Genomic DNA, 20,870 nt, shown 5'->3' on the forward strand with positions numbered 1-20,870 from the left:
TCCCAAAATGTTTATGTGACATCTGCACAGGTGGTCACAATGTTATGCCAGTCCCTGAATGCTTTGTCCCCTCCAAAGCCTCCCATCCTACTCTCCCATTTGGGTCCTACTCCCATGGTGGGTCATGCAGAGGCACCAACACCTACGGCTTCCTTATCACCTGCCAGGAGGAGGCTTTTCCCATGTGATTCAGTACTACAGGGAAGAATCACACATTTGGGGCAAAAGTAGGGAATCTGAGTATAAGTGTGTAATTTTGGATGCCAAAATACAAGAAGAATCTAAAGCTATTAGAGAGCATTCAAAGGAGGCCACAGAGATGGAGGAGGGTCTAGAGGGGAAGGGCATGAGTAGCAGTTAAGGGTACTTAGCTTATTCAGCAAGAGGTGGACACTGCAAGACACTGAGGGGAGACCTTATTGGGATCTGCAACTTCCTCATAAGAAGGAGACGAAGGGGCAGGCACTGAGCTCTGCTCTCTGTGCCCAGTGACAGGACCCTAGGGAATGGCTGGAGCAGCATCAGAGGAGATTGGGATGGATATTAGGAAAAGGTGCTTCCCTCAGAGGGTGTTTGAGCACTGGAACAGGCTCCCCAGGACAGTGGTCATGGCCACAAGGCTGCCAGTGCTCAAGGAGTGTTTGGACAATGCTCTCAGGCACAGGGTGGGATTGTTGGGGCATCCCAGGCAGGGCCAAGAGTTGAACTCGATCCTTGGGGGTCCCTTCCAACTCAGGATATTTGATGATTCTATGATTCCATGGACTTTTCCTCTCCATCTTCACTATTTCAAGTACTGAGGACAAATTTGTTATTCACTGTGCCCTGCCAGTACTGTGGCAGGTCCAGTGAAATAAAACCAGCACTGCTTTGAAATTCAAGCACACAATATTTATTATGTGATTAAGAACATGGCACTGAGTGGAAAGCTTAGCACATCTTTGCATGCATCATTTGAACAGAAGCAGTTGGGACACAGAGCACAACAGAAGCTCTGCTTGCCCTTCCTCATCCTGAAACCAGGCATTGGCAGCCCCAAAATATCACTGACCAATTTAGGACATTATCTTCCCCTGTCAAATACCCAAGTAATTATTTTAGCTCTAGAAACCTCAGGCTGGTGGAAAATACTAGAGGAAGAAGCTGGATAGCTTTCTCTGGGCAAGCAGATCTTTCCCATGTAAAACAAGCATGCATGAAGCAGAGCCACAACCCTCCATCTCTTTCTCTGAGCATACAGAAGTATTTACAAGGTGTTGCCAGCATATTTCACTCTGACATCACCCATGGCATCGACACCCCTGTCCAGGCTGTATGCAGAGAGGGTCCTCAGGAAGCTGAGGTCTGTGACCATCAGGTTCCTGGAGAAAGGCTTGGCTGAAGGGTGTGGAGGACTATGGTGGACCCACAGCTCCTTTGTGGTGCAGAAGGAGGAACTTGCAGGAGGACTGCGCTGTATCCCCAGATCTTTAATTGTGCAGTAGGTGACCTCAGGGTATAACTCTACTTCCTTGATGGTACAGAATGTGGGGCGCTGGAGGGGGCTTTTGAAGCTGCTGAGATGCATCACAGGGCTTGCTGTTGACTCCCTCCACCCCAGCAGCAGATACTGCATGTCTTGGGTCTTCAGGGACTGATGCCAGAAGGGTTGTCCCACCAGGCACATCCAAGCCAGCCAGCCTGCTAAAGCTAGCATGGTCAGGACCAGCAGAGCCAAGGAAAACAGGTAGAGCACCCAGTGCAGCAGGCAGCAGTGCCTCAGCAGCCACTGCCCCCACTGTGGACCCCCCCCACCTGCCTGCAAATGCAGCACGGGTGCAGCCTGTCCTGGGATGGAGCACGGGCACAGGGGAGGAGGTGCAGGTGGGGAGGAACGGGCAGGCTGGGTGAAACGTGTGGGGTCCAGGGGAGCTGGTGGTGTTGGGTCACAAGTGGAAAGCATGGTGGTGGCTGACATCAAATGAGGAGATGAAGATCTAACAATGGAAGAGGCCTCCAGCATGGCAGTCAAAGGTACTGCTGTGGAGGTGTTGAGAAATGTGCCAGTGGATGCCACAAGAGTGGCATAGGTAGTACTGTCAGCAAGGGTGGTTTGGGGGAGGCCACTCTTGGTGGGAGGGGTGCTGCTCACAGTGGTATACAGTGAGGTGGCAGAGACAAGGGTGGTGGGTCTGTGCAGGGTGCTGGTAAGAGTACCAGTGAGAATGGCAGTGCTGGGGGTCTGTGTGAATATGACTGTAGGATTGGATGGTCTAGCAGTGGTGGTGCTGGGGTCTCTGGTGCTTGTGGGCATCACAAGCAAAGTGCTTGGGGCAAGGGTGGAGGTACAAGGGGTGCTCAAGGAAGGTCTGGTGGTACGGAGGAGAGGCCAGGTAACAGCAGGGGACACAGTAGCGTGCTCTTCGGGGATGGATGGATGCGGGGAGAAGGTGGTCATGGTAGTTTTCTCTATTGTTTCTTCCCCATAATTATAGTCATCCTCTCCACCCTCATCTGCATCCCCCATGTTGCCGCAGTTGGGTTTGAAGTCAATGACAGGCTTCTGCCGATGCTCAGCAGGGCTGTGGCACAGCACCTTCCTGGGGGCAAGCTCCACCTTTGTCTCCTCCAGGCCCCTCTCTGGCTGATAGACGCTGCCATCGTTCTGCTGGATCCAGCTCCGCAGGTAGCGCAGGTCACAGTCGCAGTGCCAGGGGTTCTCAGTGAGGAAGACATACATGAAGAGATGCCCCTCAGGGAAGAAATTGGTGGGTAGGGTTTGCAGACGGTTCCCTGAGAGCCAGAGGGTCTCCAACTTTTGCAGATCCTGCAGCAGCTCCTTGGGGAGTTCCTCCAGGAGGTTGTCTGAGAGGTCCAAGTCCTTGAGTGCCCCCAGCCCTGCGAAGGCCTCCTGGGGCAGCGTGCGCAGCTGGTTCCCTCTCAGGTCGAGGTCCTGCAACTGTGGCACAGTGCGGAAAGCCCCCGGGGCCAGTGTCACCAGGCTGCTGTGGGCCACGGCCAGGCGGGTCAGCGCGGGCAGGCCCTGCAGGGTGGGCAGGGTCTCCAGCGCATTGTGGGAGAGGGTGAGCTCCTTGAGGGATGGCAGCAGGGCCCCGGTGTGCAGAGTCATCAGCCCGTTGTTGGATAGGTCAAGGTCCTGCAGCTGGCTGAGGGGCAGGAAGGCGGAGGTGGAGAGGGACACCAGGCGATTGGCACTGAGCAGCAGGATGCCCGTGTCTGCAGGCAAGTCTGCAGGCACTGTGCTGAGAGCCTTCCCTGTGCAGTTCACCTCCAGGAGGTCCTTGACCTTGTTCATCTCCGAGGGGCAGGCCTGGGCTGGGGGCATCAGGGCCACGAGTGTGAGCAGGAGCAGGGCAGGGACTTGCATGGCCTGGAATGGGAGAGCCGAGGGGCATGAGTGCGAGCAGGCATGCACCTCCACAGTGCCTTTCTTCCTGTGCAAGCACCATTTGCAGCAGAGCTGGCATCCCCTGACAGACCCTCTGGGACCCTCTGAGCTCTGCAGCTCCTTCCTAGGAGGGTGGAAGGGAGGGATGAATCTCACACCAACTGACAGCACCCACACCATCATTTTGTTCTTGAGGACAGCAGGCTCAGCAAGGAGATGTCATTTCTGCCTTTTTGTTCACCTTACTCTCCTCCGTAGTGGGGGAAAACCTGACTCATGGGCCTCATTGCAGTGGTGCCTTCTCCTCTTGGGTAGCATTTCTGTCCTCACCAGTTCCAAAGCCATGGCTCTGCAGTGTTCTTGTCCCAGCACACCCACACCCAGCCCAACCCAAACAAACCGTGTGGTCAAGGAGGCTCCCTAAGTATGCTCTTACCTGACACCAGCTGAGCCCTCTGCTAGATTTGGATTCACAAGGTGGGAGCACGAATCATGTGAAAAGAGGTTCCCATGCACAGATGTGGCTTCCTTGAGTGCCCGCACCCCTGTGGACACCGGGACTCACCTGCGGATCTTCCAGTGTTTGCTCTCCTGCTGCTCTGTCTCCTCCTGCCCACAGCCCAGGCAGTGCTCTGGGGCAGCGGTAGCGGGGGGCTACCCAGCCCACTATCAGCATCCACAGCTGTGGGAAGGGAGCTGTGGCTTCCTGAGCAGCTAAACCCATCTCCTGTCCTTCCACACAGCCCTCGCTCTGACTGCACTGCCACACTCCCGTCTCTTTGTAAGTGTCTCAACTTCATTTCAATGACTAAGGCAACTGCAGCCTTTGCGTGCAAATGGTTGTGGCTCGCTGCAGCCTGCACTGGATCCTGCTACTCAAGTTGGTTTTCCCTGTAGGACCTGCAGAAGCAGGAGGAAATGATTCCATTGGCTTCTGGAGTGGAAATGGGCAGGTCCTTAACATGCCCAGTGGTGTCAGCATTGGCCTTGGCTTCTGAGAGGGGGTTGAGGTGGTCATAAAATGCCTGTGATGATGGAGAAGCTCTTACATCTGGGCACAGGCCCATCTGGACCAGGATGCCTTGAGGCTCAGGGCATCTCTTGCTGTCCCTGGCATCAAACTGGTAGGAGTGGGATGGACTGAGGTTCCCCTCCCCCAGCAAATGTAGTTTAAAACTCTCTTCACCAGCTTGGCAAGCCTACGAGTGAAGATGCTCTCCCCTTCTCTGGGAGTGTGCAGGAAAAAAGGAACCAGACACACTGATAACCAGTCCCCATGGTCACCTCTTACTCCTTCTATCCTCCCAAATGACACTGGCCAAGCTCCAGGCACCTGCAGCTCCTCTGATGCTGACACACATTTAAAAAACAAAACACTCCTGGAGATTTTGCCTGTTTGCCCTCAGCTGAGGGTTGAGGAAGCTCCACTTCCCCCACTTCATTTTTATGCCTCAACAAAAAATGTTGCAAGATTCAGACTAGAGGAGAGCCTTGAAATCAAAGGATAAGTGATCAAGGAGGCTCCAACTTCACATTTTCACATGATTGCCTTTAAAAACCAAAGAGTTTGGATCCCTTCTGGATAGGGAATAGTCCCATTCCTGGGGAATAGTCCCATTCCTTGTCTGAAAGCTACTGGTTGTCTGGCTGAGGATAGACACAACCCATACAGAAATGAGAGCTCATTCCTGAGTTTTTCTTGGGGCAGTACCCTTGGAAAATTTCTTTGCTGGGTTGTTTTAAAGCCTGTAACTGCAAGAAAACTGCCCTGATGAGTTGAGGGGAACTTATGGGCTGGGGTAAAACCACCAACCTTCTGTTTCCTCAGTTCCCAAGAGCTGGCAGCACAGCCTGGGTGGGAGAAAGGCAGAACCCTCCATTGGGGGGCCAAGAGAGGGACCAGAAGACTCAGCCAAGGGAGCTGCACCCCACCAGGAGCACACCCCCTAGCTTCTGTGACAACAGAACCCCAGTGCGTGTTCCCACCAGCAGCGAGAAACAACTTCCAACATTTCCTTGTTTTCCAGGGACTCCTGAGGCCATCGAAAACTACATCTCTGTGCAACCACACAGTTCAGCTGCAGAAGGTGTGCAGAGTCACTCATAATGAAAACAAAACAACCCACCAGCCTAGGATCAGATCTGTATTGAGGGAGCACAAAAGGATCAGAGTGCATCAGCACGCAGAGAGGATTATGTGTGCTTGTCCAGCTCAAACCTAGCACCTACATGGAGACCACTGCCATGGCCTCCACAGAAGGACATTGTCCATGCCAGTTCCCACCCATCACTGAGCTCTCTTGTGTCTACACGATACTTTGAAAAGATATTTTAAGCTCTGTGTCTAATGGAAATCCCCCGGGTAAGTCTGGGTGCTATCAGGAAATAGCCCAGAATTTACTCTAGGTTGTCAGCACATCAACAGTCAGTGATGGAGCCCTTGACTTGGCGCAGGATTTGGGAATTCACAAAGTCAGTGTTCTCTTTGGTGACCAGAGATGGGACCTGAGGACATGGCATGAAGCTGTGTCAGAGGAGGTTTAGGTTGGATATCAGGAAAAGCTCTTCCCCCAGAGGGTGGTGGGCACTGCCCAGGCTCCCCAGGGCAGTGGGCACAGCCCCAGGGCTGCCAGAGCTCCAGGAGCGTTTGGACAATGCTCTGAGGGACAGGGGGGAATTGTTGGGGTGTCCTGGGCAGGGCCAGGAGTTGGTCTCAATGATCCAGATGGGTCACTTCCAACTCAGGAGATTTGTTTCTGTGACGTTGTGGTTCAATGTGGTTCTATGGTTCCACGGTTCTATGACATGAGGTTATAATGCAGTGGGCCCAGAGCACTGGCACAAAGTTTTCATGTTTATCAAAGTACCTCTTTGTTGCAGGATGAGCAAGTCAGATTTTAATCTGGTTTATGCAAGTGAGACTTTGCAAAGGTTTGTTTTTCTCCAAAGATCTACTGGTTTTGTAGCCTAACAGAAGCAAAAGCAACTTAAGGCGGATCAGGAGAGAATCTTATGCATTAGGAGACTCCTTTACTGACTTTTGAGACAATTTTCCTCTTGGCATTCAAACTATTTAAAAAAGTGAGAATAATTTTGCTGCCTTTGTTTGGTTATCAATGCTGAAGGTTTCTTGAAAGGTGTTGTTAGCGTGTTGAGATGGTAAAAGCTCAAAGCTACATATAAAATTTGGCTTTTAGATCTGTAAAGCAATTCTCTGAAGTGCCATGTAATTACATATTAATATCCATTCTTATGAACTAACTAATGCTTTTCTCTGCATTTGTGGTGTTTCCAGAATACTCCAATGCTAATACCCTGAGCCTGAAGAACTCATCAGTGACAGGAGAGTCCTGGCTGGAGCAGTTACAGCTGCCAGCAGAGCAGAAGCTGCATGAGTATGAAGCATTGGATTCCTTCTGAGGGGTGTCAGTGTGTGAACTTTTTGTATGAATATTAGTTTACAAAGGCATTCAGACTCTTATCTTGTTAAAGCTGTTATTAATTCTTGTTGTTGAGGGGTAGATTTTAATGTATCTGTCCCAAAGTAGACTTACATTTTTAGGCCTGCTGGGATGTGGGGTTCAAACTCCAAAAATAGTGACTTTTAAGATCATTCCATTGGGTTTGGTCTTGGGGTTGATTTCACTGAAAGCCAAGTTGCAGCTCCTGTTTTCTCTACATGAAGAGATTCCTTATTGTATGGTTTTGCTTTTACTGAGTTTATAGTAACTACAAGTACATATTGTAATAGGTGTATATTATTATAATAAAGTTATAATTTGTTCCCATCTCAGAAGAGTCTGATTGTCAATGTTTGACTATTTCTGGCATTTGGGAGAGGTGGGGGTGGGGTGGGGGGTATGTGGCATGTATTCTTAAATCCCTGATGTGGGGCTTTTGCATACTAGCTGTAGAGGAAAGAGCAAGGGTTGCCAGCTGTTCACCTGTGAAAACAAGAAATTTCATCCATAAATGATTCCTATTAGTTTCCTGAAAGGGCCTAAGGGGCTATTGGAAACCAAACTGTATCCCAGTTTGGGCTGGGATAAAGTTAAATTTCTTCATAGTAGCTTGTATAGGGGATGTGTTTTTGATTTGTGCTGAGAACAGCGTTGACAACACCGAGAAGTTCTAGTTAACACCCCCCCCCGCCTTTTTAGGGTCAGGATCTAAATCTCCATCTCAATGACAAACAAAAAAACTATTAAAAAAATGTAGAGCCCAAACCACAATTTCAAGATCCAAAGGATTATTTTTCAGATTCAACCCCACGTTTTTCAAGCACAAACCCTATTTATACGATGCAACCCTCAAAAGTATGGAGACCAGCATACATTTTAAATCACCAAAGCATATATTTGGGAGAAAAATAGTCTATTTAAAGTCCAAAATCCTGTTTTCAGACTACAAAACCTCATTTATAAGTGCCAAGGTTTATGCTTTAAAAGTTCAAAGACTCATTTAGAGGGCCCACAGCATCATTTTTAAGGCCCAAGGTCCAAAGCCTTATTTATACAGTCTAAAAGCTCATTTTTGGCCCCAAACCTTCCTTTTTAGTTTCCAAAGCCTCCCTGTCAGGGACCAAAGCCCCATCTTTAGGATTCTGTCTGCAGTTTGGCCAGATCAAAGCCTTCTTTTAAGCATCAGTCAACCATTTCCTCATGCACTTATGAGTAAAGTAGGTCCTGAGCTACTACGAGGAGGGTGAGAGTGCTCATCCTTCCTCCTCCGTGACAGTGTGGGTGTCCCCCACATCACACTGTTTGGAAGCAGGTCAGCCCAAACAGTCTGGCTGCAGGTGGCTTGGCTTCAATAGCTTTTTGGTCAAGCTGAGGTATTTCTACCTCCCAACTGGGACAATTGAGACAGGGAGCTTCAGGTTTTAAGGGCTGCAGAATGTCTGTCACGGCTGTTGCTACCGAGGATTAACCCACCGGTGTGAGGCAGACCAAGACGGACTTTTGGGAGGGGGTAGAGCCCACCTTCAGGATGCCTAGCATCACCCATAGAGGCACAGATTCTGCAGCTACCACAGGAGTGTCACCAGGACCCACCACTGCAGTGTTGTGGCAGCTCCAGCCACCTTGAGGGGATCTGCCTCTGGGGCTGGGGAGAGCAGTGCCTGCCAATGCCCAAGGGTGCTGGAGGGTTGAGAGCCAGCAGATGCAGAGTGAAATTTGGTTTTCCTTTGCTTTCCACAGCAAATGGCTGCCTGGGACACAGTGGCTGGCTACACCCAACAACAGCTGTTGATGCACAAGGTGGGACAACATCTGTATCTTCCTCATCCACTCAGAGAAGTGGGAAGTCCCCTTGGCTATGGAACATGGCTTGCAGTTCCCTTTGCTCTCCTCAGAAAGCAAGAAACCCACCTCAAAAGATCCCACTCCACTTTCAGGAAACCACCTCAGAAATTAGGAGCTGAGGTCCAAAACTGAATGTATCCAGGGATTGCTTCCACACAAAAGGAACCAGGACAGAAAGCTGTTGCTGGCGTTTACCTTTCCTGTGCAGCCTTAAGCTTCATTTCTTGGGGTGGGAGAGGTACCAGTAGGTTCACCTCCTTTCCAGGGTCTAAAGGGTCATTTGTAGTATCTCACTTACTAATTATTTTGTCCCTAAAGCTTTCATTTTAGGGCCAAAATCCTAATTTCTTGTCTTCCAACCTGTCTTATAGTACCTTTTTTACCTATAGTACCTGATTTGTAAGGTCCAAAGTTTCATTTGTAGGGTAAAGGCTCATTTATAGAGTCCTAAACCTTCTTTGGAAGGTCCAAAGAGTCATTCTTGGGCCCAAACTCCCTTTTTACTTTCCACAGACTTTCTTTCTGGGACCAAAACTTCCTCTTTAGGGCTTAGTTTGCAAATTGGCAGGCTCAAAGCCTTCTTTTAAACCCCCAGAGCTTTGCAAGGGGCAAAGACAATTTGTGGCATCCTTTGAGGTTGGCAATTCTTTGGGTTTGGGCCCAAGAATGACTGACCTTTTGGGCTCTGTAAGAAAAAGGCTTTGGACTCCACAAATGAGTCTTTGGACCCTACAGATGAAGGACCTTCCAAATAGGACCTGCAGCCTTCAAAATGACACCCTGAGCCCTTCAGATGAGTCTTGGGGTTTGTGCCTAAACAAGGGGAGTTGGACTTAAACCAGGAGTTCGTGGGCCCTAATAATGAAACTCATATCCTAAGAAAGGACTATGTTTACTAAAATATATGGTTACTAAAACATACTAAAGGTATGGCCTTAAAATTGGGATTTTACACTCTAGAAATCAGTTTTCGCACCTTCCAAATGAGGTTTTGGACATGAAGAACATAAGGCTTTGAACCTTTTAGGAGTTTACACCCTAAAATGAGGCTTTGGATTCCAACATGCTCTCCTGGCAGGTGGATTCCAAAGAATCCTGGTGCTTTTTAGCGAGATGAGCAAGCCAGGGTGAGAGAGCAGCTGGGTGGGGGCCTGGCAGTCAGGCAAGGTCCACCCAGCACAGTTGCTGAAGTTGTTCCTTTGGTACTGTTAGCTCAGTGTCAGCCTGAAGCTGACCTTGAGGGCAGAGAAAATTCATTGGAAATGAACCATTAGAGCCCAGGTGATTTGGATACAAGTCTCAAGGACACATTCCAGCACCTGGGAAGAAAGAAACAGAAGCCCCCAGCACACTGAGTGTGCCAGCCAAAGCAGTGACCAGCTCACAGCCCTCAGCAGCCTTGAACTCTTCCAGTTGTTGCAGCTCCTGGAAGAGGCAGGAGCCCTGCTGATGGATGAACATACCTTTGCCAGGTGAGGTCCAGTGACTTCCAGCTGTGAGAGGTGTCCAGGTTGTGGCAGCCACAGGATTCTGTGGACACAAGGTGACATGCCCCCTTGCAGGCTCATGTCACAAAGAGACAGAGATGTGGCACCTGTCCAGCAATTTGGACTTCCCCTGCCTCCCCTGCCCAATGTTTGGTATCCTGAGAAGCAGGCCAGAAAAAGCTAGTTGGACTGAGCTGGCTTTCAAGATAACTCAGCTCCTTTCTTTGCTACTTGTGTGCATGTATTTTTCCAAGCATTCTTTGTCCTTAGCAGCAGCTACAAGTGGCAATGAAACCCTTTTCACAGCTGAAGCTGTTCTGTGGGTCACGTTTGGGTTTTTTTAAATGTTGAGCTACAACTACATTCTTTCCCAATAGGTGATAGGATTATTGCTGATCTGATCTTTCTGGAGGAGGATCTTTGTTCTGGAGGACATCCTTTGTTATCCAGAGCTTTTCCATCTGTTTGTGAGAGGAGCAACAGTCACAACAAGAAACAACTCCTGTGAGTCTCAGCTTTACCAGCAGGCTTGAGTTTTGTGAATGCTCACAGACAACATGGTTGGCACTTCATCCCTGAGCTTCAATGCCCTGACAACCTAGAGTGAAATCTTGGGTATTTCCTGAGAGCAACCAGGCTGATGCAGGTAGCTTTGGTTAGACACAAGAATATGCATTTGGTCATTCTGCCACTACACGCAAGACTTCGAAAGAGGACATTGCTCACAGAACGAGCTGTCATGCATAAGGTCCCTGCTCGGTACTTCCTTGTCTTCTTCTAATTACAGTCAGAAAAAGGGAAGACTTGGCCTGAAAATCCAAGGCTCTAGAGGGAAAGGGAGGTAGCCTGAGGGCCAGAAATCAGAGTGTGGTTTTGTTGGACTTTTGGCAGACTAAGCAGTGGAACAGACTGTTTTCCAAAACTGTTTCCCTGCCAGTAGGAGTCAGTGGGGTGTTAGGCTTTCCCAGTGTTTCTGAGTTGGCGGTTAGAGCTGATGTCCTTGGTGCTCCTATAGAGAACTCAAGATTTGAATATGCTTTCAAGCAACAATATTGTCACATCTCTTCAAATGTTATTTTCTTGCAGTCATTGCCGAGGGAATGACTCCACCACAAAGGATCCTCTTTCCACCTGAGGAGATTTGTATGGACTGGCAGCAAAGACAGAGACCTGGACCGGGACTCCGCAACCTGGGCAGTACCTGCTACATCAATGTCATCCTGCAGTGCCTGACCTACACCCCCCCTCTGGCCAACTACCTGCTCTCTCGTGAGCACAGTCAGTTGTGTGAGTACTTTTAGGAACACCTCCTTGTAAATCTCTTGAGCACATCCCAAGGATTCCCAGAACCTGGAATTGCATTTAGGAGAAAAACAACCCTCCTTTGGCAGCCCCATGAAGACACTTGTCCTATTGAGGTGTGTTTATCTTCAGGAGGGCACCTCTTTCTAGCCCCATGTCTCTGTTCCTGCAAGTTAAACCCTCTTGGCCTATTGCACTGTGCCAGTTTAGCCTCCCTCTGAAGAACGTTTTCTGTGCACTAAAATGAGCTGGGCTTGCTGGGACATTGGCACCTTGGGACAAGAGGAGTGAAGGCTATGAGAACTTCAAGATCTCGATTAGATTTCCCACGGCTAGGTATGATTTGCTAACCCGAGAAACTTCCCTCCCTGACTCTTCAGGTTTTCAGCAAGGCTTCTGCATGATGTGCATCATGGAAGCACATGTTAGGAAGGTCCTGCGTTCCTCAGCCAGCGCCATCTGGCCTAAGGCTGTCATCAGGGACCTCAAACGTAAGTCATTTCAGGTGCTTCAACAGGTTCTATCCCCTTCTTGCAGGGTGGAACTACTAACTTCTTTCTTAGTCATAGGAGAAGAATTTGAGCCTGACACGGCCGGAGATGCCTTTGAGTTCTTATGCTGTGCTCTCAAGGCCATGCAGAGAGCCTGCCTGGGTGGAAGCAGCAAGTAAGCATAAGTAAATAACCTCTTCAGTGTTCCCAAGCCTGTTGGACTCCTTGATGTGCTCCCATCAAGGAAACCTTATAACTCTCTTCCTTGCCAATTATTTTCAGCTTGGACATTTCTTCTCAAACAACTACAATTGTTCATCAAATATTTGGGGGCCTTCTGAAATCCAGAGGTACATTTCCACAATTCTTGCTCTGCTTGACATTGGTTTTGCCCTTCTATCTGATAAACAGCACGGTCCTGTGACTGGTATAGTAGGTACCAAGAGCATAAACTGTCGCTGTCAATTTAGTTCTTCCCTCACTTAGCATTTTGATTTTCCTTCCAGTCACATGCTTGAGGTGCCAAGCAGTTTCTGATTCCTACAAGGCCTTCCTGCATATCCTTTTGGATATCAAAGTAAGAGGGCCTGCAGTTGTGCTTCAAGAGGTAGCTTTCCAGAACGGAACCATTTGTCTTAAAAATGGATCCTGCGAGCACAAGGGAGCTTTGTGGTGGGTGGGAAGGGGAATGGACATCCTTCTGCAGAGGCCATGGCAGTGGTCTCCTAGTGGTGCTGGCTCTAAGCTGACCAAGTGGTATTATTCCCTCTGCGCCCTTGACATACTCTCTTCCTCCTTCCCTTCACCCTTCTTCACACCTGTCTGGTTCCCAGGCTGATGGGTTGAATCAGTTTTCACTACTGATGACCCTGCACACCATTAGTAGCTGAACTGAGTGGTGGCACAGAGAGAAAGCTCTTGATGGCCCCAGGAACCCCTGGGACATGAGGGAAATGTTCAGCACCACACCCTCTTTCTGCCTCCTTTTGGACACTTCCTGTGTGGTCGTGGTGGGTCTCCTCAGCATCAGCTGCCTGTATTTTCTTATTGACTCCTCAGAAGTGTTTGGGCAAGGGTATTTCCCACAGCTCAGTGGCTCCTTTCTCACTCATCCAGGAAGCCTCATCCCTCACTGCAGCTTTGGAGGACTTTGTGACACCCAAGCAGCTGGATGGAAAAAGCTGCTTCAAATGTAGCAAGTAAGACAATTTCTAATGACATGAACACTTCCAGTGTGAAGGAGTTGCATGTCATCATACAGAATCAAGTTCTCACGGAGGTTTAATGCACAATAAAGAGGTGCAGCTTTTTTTAATGTGACCTTATGGCACGGAACAGCCTTAAAATACTGTAATGATATGAGGCACAGAAGCTTCTCTGGCCTTGCTGTGGCAAGATAGGGTGCATTTCAGCACTTGGCTCTGTGCTTGGTTTCAAGGTGTGAGAAGAAGGTTACCATCTCTAAGAGAGTTACAGTCCATCATGTGCCCAAGGTCTTCACGGTGTGTCTGGAAAGGGCTGCTGATCACACTGGCAAGAAGATCAGCACGGTGAGTATGCAACTGCAGTGCAACCTGCTCTTCCTGGAGCACAATGTTCCCCAAAGCAGTACACTCTTCCAGAAGCTGCTCATTTTGGGTTTTTCATGTTCCCTTATGGGGAGAGGAGAGTTCCTGTGGGAAGATGAGCCTGGACTCTGCTCCGACAGAGCTGCTTTGGCTGAGAACTGTTTCCTGCCACCCAAACCATTATGTGTTGAAGGCTATTTCATATGGTAGTTCAGGATAATTTCTGACCACTTGATCTCTCTGTAGTTTGTGGAGTATCCTGAGTACTTGGATCTTCTGCCATACATGTCTGACACAGCTGCAGAACCCCTCCTCTACTCCTTATATGCCGTTGTGGTGCACAGCGGTGACACCTGCCTCGATGGACACTTTTTCTGCTACACAAAGGTAAAGAGCAACTTCCCTCCTGAAGGGGAAAAATGTGTGCTGGGGAAGACAAACTTTCCCATTAGTGTTACTGGCAACCAGGGTTTTGTGGAAGAAGGTCTATTTTGAGGCTGGATTGTGTTTGGTTTTGTGTACCCTTGGTTCGGCACTTTTCTACCTGTGGTGTTGTGGAGAAACCCTGCAGTTCCTTTCCAGAGATGGATGCCTTCCTTTGCAGGCCAGCAATGGACTGTGGTACAAGATGGATGATGAGTCTGTGGATAACTGTGGCATCCACGCAGTTCTTAGGCAGCAAGCCTATTTGCTGTTCTATGCCAGGTAATAACCAGTGTCACATGTTCAAACGTTTCCTTTTCCTGGATTCGCTGTTTGTCTTTTCACCCTCCTGAGTGTGAGAAGGGCCACAGGAAACAATTCCTCCTTCAGTGAATCCTTCAGTGCTGTCATTTCTGAATTACCCCACACCAGTCCTTCTCTTCCCTTGTTGGGCTTTAGGCTTGCTGTCCTATGTAAACTGCTCCCTTTCTGCCCTCTCAAACTGGTTCACATAGAGAAGAGGACTTAAAGGGGCTTCCAGGAAAGATACGGAGGGACTCTTTATCAGGGAATACAGTGATAGGACAAGAGGTATAAATTTCAAAGTGAAAGAGAGAAGATTTAGATTAGGTATTAGAAAGAAATTCTTCCCTGTCAGGGTGGTAAGGTGCTGAAATATGTTACCCAGAGAAACTGTGGCTGCCCCATCCCTGGAAGGATGGCTTGGAGCAACCTGGTGGAGTAGATGTCCCTGCTCATGGTAGGGGGTTTGGAACTAGGTGGTATGTAAGAACCCTGCCAAACCAAACCTTTCTGGGATTCTGTGAAATGGAGGCCAGGGAGGGTATAGAGATAAGGACTTGCTCTGACAAGGGCAGACCTGGTGGGAAGTCCCCAGTTGAATTTCCCACCGGTGACTTTGGTAAAGTCTTCTCTCTATTGTAGAAATCACTCCAAGAAAATTACGGAAACCCAGAGGAGTCTGCAAGGAATGCCCTAAACAGAGGTCACTTTTTTTTTTCTCCAGATGCTCTGATTTGAAAATGAGAGAAATGGCAGCTTCCTCACTGACACCATCCTATGCCCATTCCTTCCTGAGTGAGTGTGGGGGCAGCAGTAAGCAGGCGGGTTCTGCAGGACCACAGGGTCTGCCTGACAGGACTACACTGACTTGCTGTCAGAGGAAGAGTGCCAGGGAGAAGGCCCAGAGCAGATCTCTGCAGTGGGGCAATGATCGCTGTAGCCGGTTTGTCAATAGCACCGACTATGACAACTCAACAGGCAGGAAAAGGAAGAAAACTAGTCCTCCAGGACGTGACCACACTCCTCAGGATGGCACAAACTCAAAACCCTCCAAAAGAAGCTGCCAGAGAGCTCCTGCACCCAGTGCTGCTCAGGAGCAATCACTGCAAAGGCAGAGAGAACAGGGTAGATCACTGCGGCAGGGCTATGATCTCCGCAGACGGTTTGTGGAGATCACAGACTACCACCAGTCAGCAAAGAAGAGGAGGAAACACTCATCTGGAATCAATGGGCAGAAGAGCCAAAGCCAGAATTAAAACTGCTTGTTGTCCTTGCACGAATAATTTACAGACTGTTCCCTTCTTAGGTTTTGGGGTGATTGGTGGAAATACCCAGTGTGGGATGTTTGTATGATGGTATTTTGAAAGCTGTTTCCTTGCATCTGCCCATCTGACAATCTCTTGTTTTAATATATGTAGTTCAAGTCATTTGAAGGGATGTGGGTTGGATGAGCCAGCAGTGAAAGGGACTGAAACAGGCTGGACGGTTGGGCACCAAGTCTAGTGCAGAGTCAGACCTCTGGTATCTCCCAGAGGTCAGCACGGGGATTGATCCTGCTTAACATCTTCCTTAACTAATTGTCTGTCTGCTAGGGCAAAGGGCATGCTCAGCAAATTGCCAGAGAACACCAAACTGGCAGGAGTGACGCTTAGGCCTGGGCATCGTGCTGATATGCTGAGGGACCTGGGCAGGCTGGAGAGATGGGTTGACAGAGACCCCCTGGGGTTCAGTAAGGGGAAGTGTAAAGGGTGCTGTGCAGGTGCTGAGCACCAGTGGAAGCTACACAGAAAGCCCGTGGAGGCTCCATCCTTGGACATGTTCCGCAGCCCTCTGTGCATGGTCATGGACAAGTGGTTTCAGGTGCCCATGCTCAAGAAGCAGGGGTGAGAACACCTTGGTGACTTCACCCTCCAGGTGACCTCCTGGCCAGCCTCAAGGTGTTGTGGATGCCTAAAAGAGAATCCATCCAGAAATGCTGTCTCCCTAAGACAACCATCAACAACTCCACCAGGAAGCTGGAGTATGTGGAGAGCCAAGGCCGGAGCAGGCTCCTGGCATGACCTGTTCTCCTAGCAAAGCAGCCATGAGTCACTGGACCCTAAAAAGTCATCAAATAATACAATCATAGAGTCATAGGATCCTAGATTTTTTTGGGGTTGGAAGGAACCTAAGAGATCATCTAGTTCCAACTCTCCTGTCATGGGTAGGGACATCTTCCACTAGACCAGGTGGCTCCAAGCCCCATCCTGTCTGGCCTTGGACACTGCCAGGGAGGGGGCAGCCACAGCTGCTCCAGACAACCTGTGCCAGGGCCTCGTCATCCTCGCAGGGAAGAATTTTTCCCCAAATCTAATCTAAACCTAACTTCTGTCTGTTTGAAACCATTCCCCCTTGTCCTGTCACTCCATACCTCCTTGTACAACAACCCTGATCTTTTGGAGCCCCTTTAGGGGCTGGGAGGTGCTGGAAGGTGTCTGTGGAGCCTTCTCTTCTCCACGCTGAAAAACCCAAACTCTCTGTCTTTGAAGAAGGGAGCTCCAGTCCACTTTGCTGCCTTCTCTGGAGACAAACCAACAGGTCCATGTTCTTTCAAGCCTGGAAGTGAAGATTTTGACAGTATAAATGAGGCCTGGGGCCATAAGAGAGGGCTTTGAATCTTGAAGATGAGTGTTTGGACATTCAAGATGTGGCTTGGACCCTAAAAACACCTGGCTAAATCATAAAAATACCAGTTTAGAGTGCAAAAGAAGGCTTTGGAGAGGAAAAATACTGCTTTGGACACCCCAAAGGAGACACTGCAAATTGAAATGGAGACTTCGGACACTAAAAATGAAGCTTCGTAGCCTAAAAATAGCTGCTTTTGAAGGCAAAAGTAAGACTTTGGAAAGGAAATGTGAGGCTTTCAATCCATCCTGTCAATATAACTTTGGAACCACAGCAAAGGATTTCTGAGTGTCAAATGAGGGTTTAGATCCTCCAAATGAAATTGTGGGTCCTAAAAAAAAAGGTCTGTGAGTAACAAAAGAGAGGTTGGAAGGCTAGGAATGAGGATTTTATCCACAGGTAAGAAGATCTCTCCTTCCCTTTCTCTGGGTCCTCTTTTTTTTCTTGGCCATGAAAACTTTAGAGTACGTTATGTCAGTAACTGCAGGGTGAAACCTGGCAGAAGGCACCCAGGAGTGATTGCCATGCACAGTCCCACCCCTTGGACACCATCCACTCTGACTCCACCTCTAGGCCTCTGGTGCAAGTTCAGGTAAGCAATGCCACTGCTCCCCAGTTCCTGCACAGCAACAAGGCCTATGGCAGCCTTGGGGTGCTGCATTGAGCATCTGTGTGTCCTCACAGCTGGCTCTCCTGTTCTTCAGGGCTGCCAGGGTCTGATGGTTCAGACCTGGCTCCCTGCCAAATGCCCAAACCCACAGCAGCAATTCCCTTCCCCCACTGCTTCTTCCCTTAGGGCAAAGAAAAAAAAAACCTATAAAAAATTAAAGAAACCAAAATCAAGCTACTTATATAAAAATATATATATTTACGTATATTATGGTTATATACAGTTAAGATGCTATGTACACAGCAAAAGGGAATCCAAACACCCTCTGAAGGCATAGGGAAAGGGGAAAAAGGGACAAAAGGGGACAAAAAGGGACACTGAACAGATATACGCAATCAAACCCAAGAACTAGCAAAATAACTAGTAAAACAAATCTCACCACGTCCCTTAGAAAAAGCAAGATTGGCAGACACGGCCAGCACTCTCCAAGCCTCCACGTGGCAGGACAGTGGACGCTGCAGGCCTCAGCCTTAGATAAGCAAGACCAACGCAGGGACCCACTGTTCCCGAACCTCACTGGAAGAGAAGAGAGCGAAGGCCTCTCCTCCCTTCTTATTTATACCCTGATTTACGTAAAAATCATATGGAATACTGGGAACACTGCCCCTTCCATGCTTACAAACTGGTCACCAAGGAAGGCCTAGATTAAAACTACCACACAGGGCTTGCTCCAGATCTGAGAAGCAGGGCAGTCTCTGACTGCCAGCATAGGGTGGGAGGGAGCTTTTCAAGCTCTGACCCTGTACTGGCGTCTCATGGGGTCAGGAGGCAACAGCCTGGTCTAGATCTTCCTCCTCGTCTCCCTTGTATGCTTCACTGTCAGCGTGTGCTGCAGCAACTCTCACTTTCCCAGTCTGCTGTGGGATAGCATGTGGGACAGGTAGGTAGAACTGGAGAGTTCCTTCAAAAAAAAGCATCGAAAGAGGAAGAACCGTAGCACAGAGAGGAGTCCTCGTCCTGTGGCTGTGAGGGACATGAATGAAGCCTCCAGTCCCAAGAGGACGAGAACTGTCTCTCCGGAGTACCTCAAGGATAAAGACTCTTGAATCTGCGGAGGCGCCTGGCAAGTAGTTGAATACCATCCCTGCTCTGTGTCCATGTGCCTTCCACGAACACTCACCTTCCCCGACCCATTCCCGACCCCGCTCCCCGCTCCCTCATTCCCTGCGCAAGTCCCTCCCCCTCTCCCTGCCCGCCTCCTCGCACGGCTGGCGCGGGGGGCACGGGCGGAATGCCCGCGGGGCCGGGCGCTACCGCCGGGGCTGCGGGCTCTGAACGATTGAACGGAATAAACCGCGGCGTCTGTCAGAGCCCCGCGCCCACAGCGGGCCGGGCTGAGGGGGCGCCAACGGGGCGGGGCCGCGGGAGGAGCCGCGTGCCTCCGCCCCCGCAGTGCCACGTGACGTCGCCCCGGGCGACCGCGGCGTTCTCGCTGTGGGGCCGGAGCGGCGGAGGGAGCAGAGCGGGGGCGGTCAGTGCGGGCAGCGGGGCCGGGTGGGGGGAGGACAGTGAGCGCAGCTGCGGTCAGTGCGGGCAGCGGGGCCGGGCGGGGCTCGGCCGGGCCCGAAGGGCGGGCGGAGGGCTCTGGGACACCCACCTGGGCCGGGCCGGGGCCAGGGGAGGCGCCTGGGTTGTCTGTGGTTCTCTGCGCGGGGCTGCACTGGCGGACGGCCGCCCTTGGGCCGAGCCGCTCCCAGGTGTAAGAGCTGAGGCGGCGGCTCCGGGTGGGCGGGGGCTCGGGGCGCTGGGACCCGCGGGCGGTGCCGGCGGAGGAAGGGCCGGGGGGAACGGGCACCCTATGCCCCGCGCCAGTGCAGGGGGCGGGCGAGCTGCCGGACTGCCCACCCTGCGCCCCCAGAGCCCCGGTACTCCCCCGGGAGCTCCGGGCCCCGCTGTGCCGGTGCCGCTGCGCCCGGAGCCGCCCGTCCTCCAGCTTTTCTCCTGACGCCGCCCGCGGTGCGCAGTCGGCAGGTGCAAACGGGATGTGGAGCGGAGAGATGGACGGGAAATTGCTGCGGACCCCACCTGTTGTCTCGGCTGCGCGCTCCTCCCTTTGAGGGCAACGCCAATTCACACACCGCGGTGAAGGATTTCTATTTCTTTATTCCAGTTTGCCAAAGCAGGGAGAGGGATGGTTCCCACGAAAGGCTGGCTCCCTGCGCATCCAAGCTTTATGCTATTGAAACATTTTAACAAAGGCATCAACATTCTTTGGTTCCTGCCTACATAATATTTTTATTAATGAGCACTCAGGCCCTTATTTCCTAGGTATATCTCTCCTTCCCTTGCTAAATAGTCCACAGGTGCAGCTCTTCCCTCCATTGGAGTTGGGGTCCATTTTGAATAGGTTGTCAATGGTACTGCTTAGTACTGTTGGCTTCCCTCCTGGTGGCTCTCAGCCTCTTGGGATTGTATTCCTTTTTCCTTAAACAAAAGATTAGCCAAGCATACAACACTTGGACTGCTCATGTCAATACAAAGCTCCATCTCTGTCTCATCTCAGAGATATGGCCTGCTGGAACAAATTTGTTCAATAGTTACCAAATTGTCAGGATACAGCTCTCCTGTCCCAGAGACTGGGAGTAAAAGTGACTGGGTTAAGACTCATGATGCCACTGTTCCAGCTCCTTTGCCAGGATAATCCTTGTGGGAGAACGGTCCGAGAAACCTGCATCTTCCATCCTGGAGTTGGATTTTCCCATTCAATGGCAAAGAAAACTTGATTCTGTTTGGCCACAAGTACACAAAAGAAGGTGTCTTCTAACACTGTAAAGTACATCTTAATCTCTGTTATTAAGGATTTGGGTCTAGCAGATACCAGTCAATGACTTAGGCTTTTTCACTGGAAGGAGAGTTAAATTCTGATTGGCATTCACTTAATAACCAGAACTGTAAGAAAGAATCTGTTAAACAGTTCCAAACCTCACCAGGCACCTGACTACAATGTTTTCTCCTTACGAGTCAGACTCCTGATTTCAGTTTGGTCTTTTGACCCCCAAGCAGGGGCCAGGCCAGCCTTTTCCAGATTGCCCTTCCAGTGCCCTTCTCCCTCCTTCTCATCCCAAGGGGCAGCCCTGCCCCTGGTAGTGTGCACAGAGAGGTACCCACAGCCTGGCCGCAGCCAGCTTGGCCCCCAGCCCGCACCCCTGAGCCCACCTGCCCTCCCCATGAGGCTCCCCAAACCTGCTGCCCCCAGCCCCGCCATGCCATACCCTGCCCTGCCTGTGCTGGCCAGGCTGGCAGCTGAGTGTGTGCTGCTTTGGCCCCT

The 20,870-nt window shown here is 50.3% G+C and overlaps 1 protein-coding gene across 1 annotated transcript; it reads right to left on the reverse strand.

Moving 5' to 3' along the window:
- Nucleotides 1-885: 885 nt before the first annotated feature.
- GP1BA (glycoprotein Ib platelet subunit alpha) lies at nucleotides 886-19,219 on the reverse strand. Its single transcript, XM_050334462.1, has 2 exons — nucleotides 19,200-19,219; nucleotides 886-3,370 (listed from the first exon to the last, which is right to left on the reverse strand). Exon 2 carries the CDS (start codon nucleotides 3,365-3,367, stop codon nucleotides 1,247-1,249), a length of 2,121 nt encoding a protein of 706 aa, XP_050190419.1. The 5' UTR covers nucleotides 3,368-3,370; nucleotides 19,200-19,219; the 3' UTR covers nucleotides 886-1,246.
- Nucleotides 19,220-20,870: the final 1,651 nt, after the last annotated feature.

Source organism: Myiozetetes cayanensis, unplaced genomic scaffold (assembly GCF_022539395.1).
Source record: "Myiozetetes cayanensis isolate MyiCay16 unplaced genomic scaffold, myiCay2020 scf54, whole genome shotgun sequence".
Classification (NCBI taxonomy): Eukaryota; Metazoa; Chordata; class Aves; order Passeriformes; family Tyrannidae; genus Myiozetetes; species Myiozetetes cayanensis.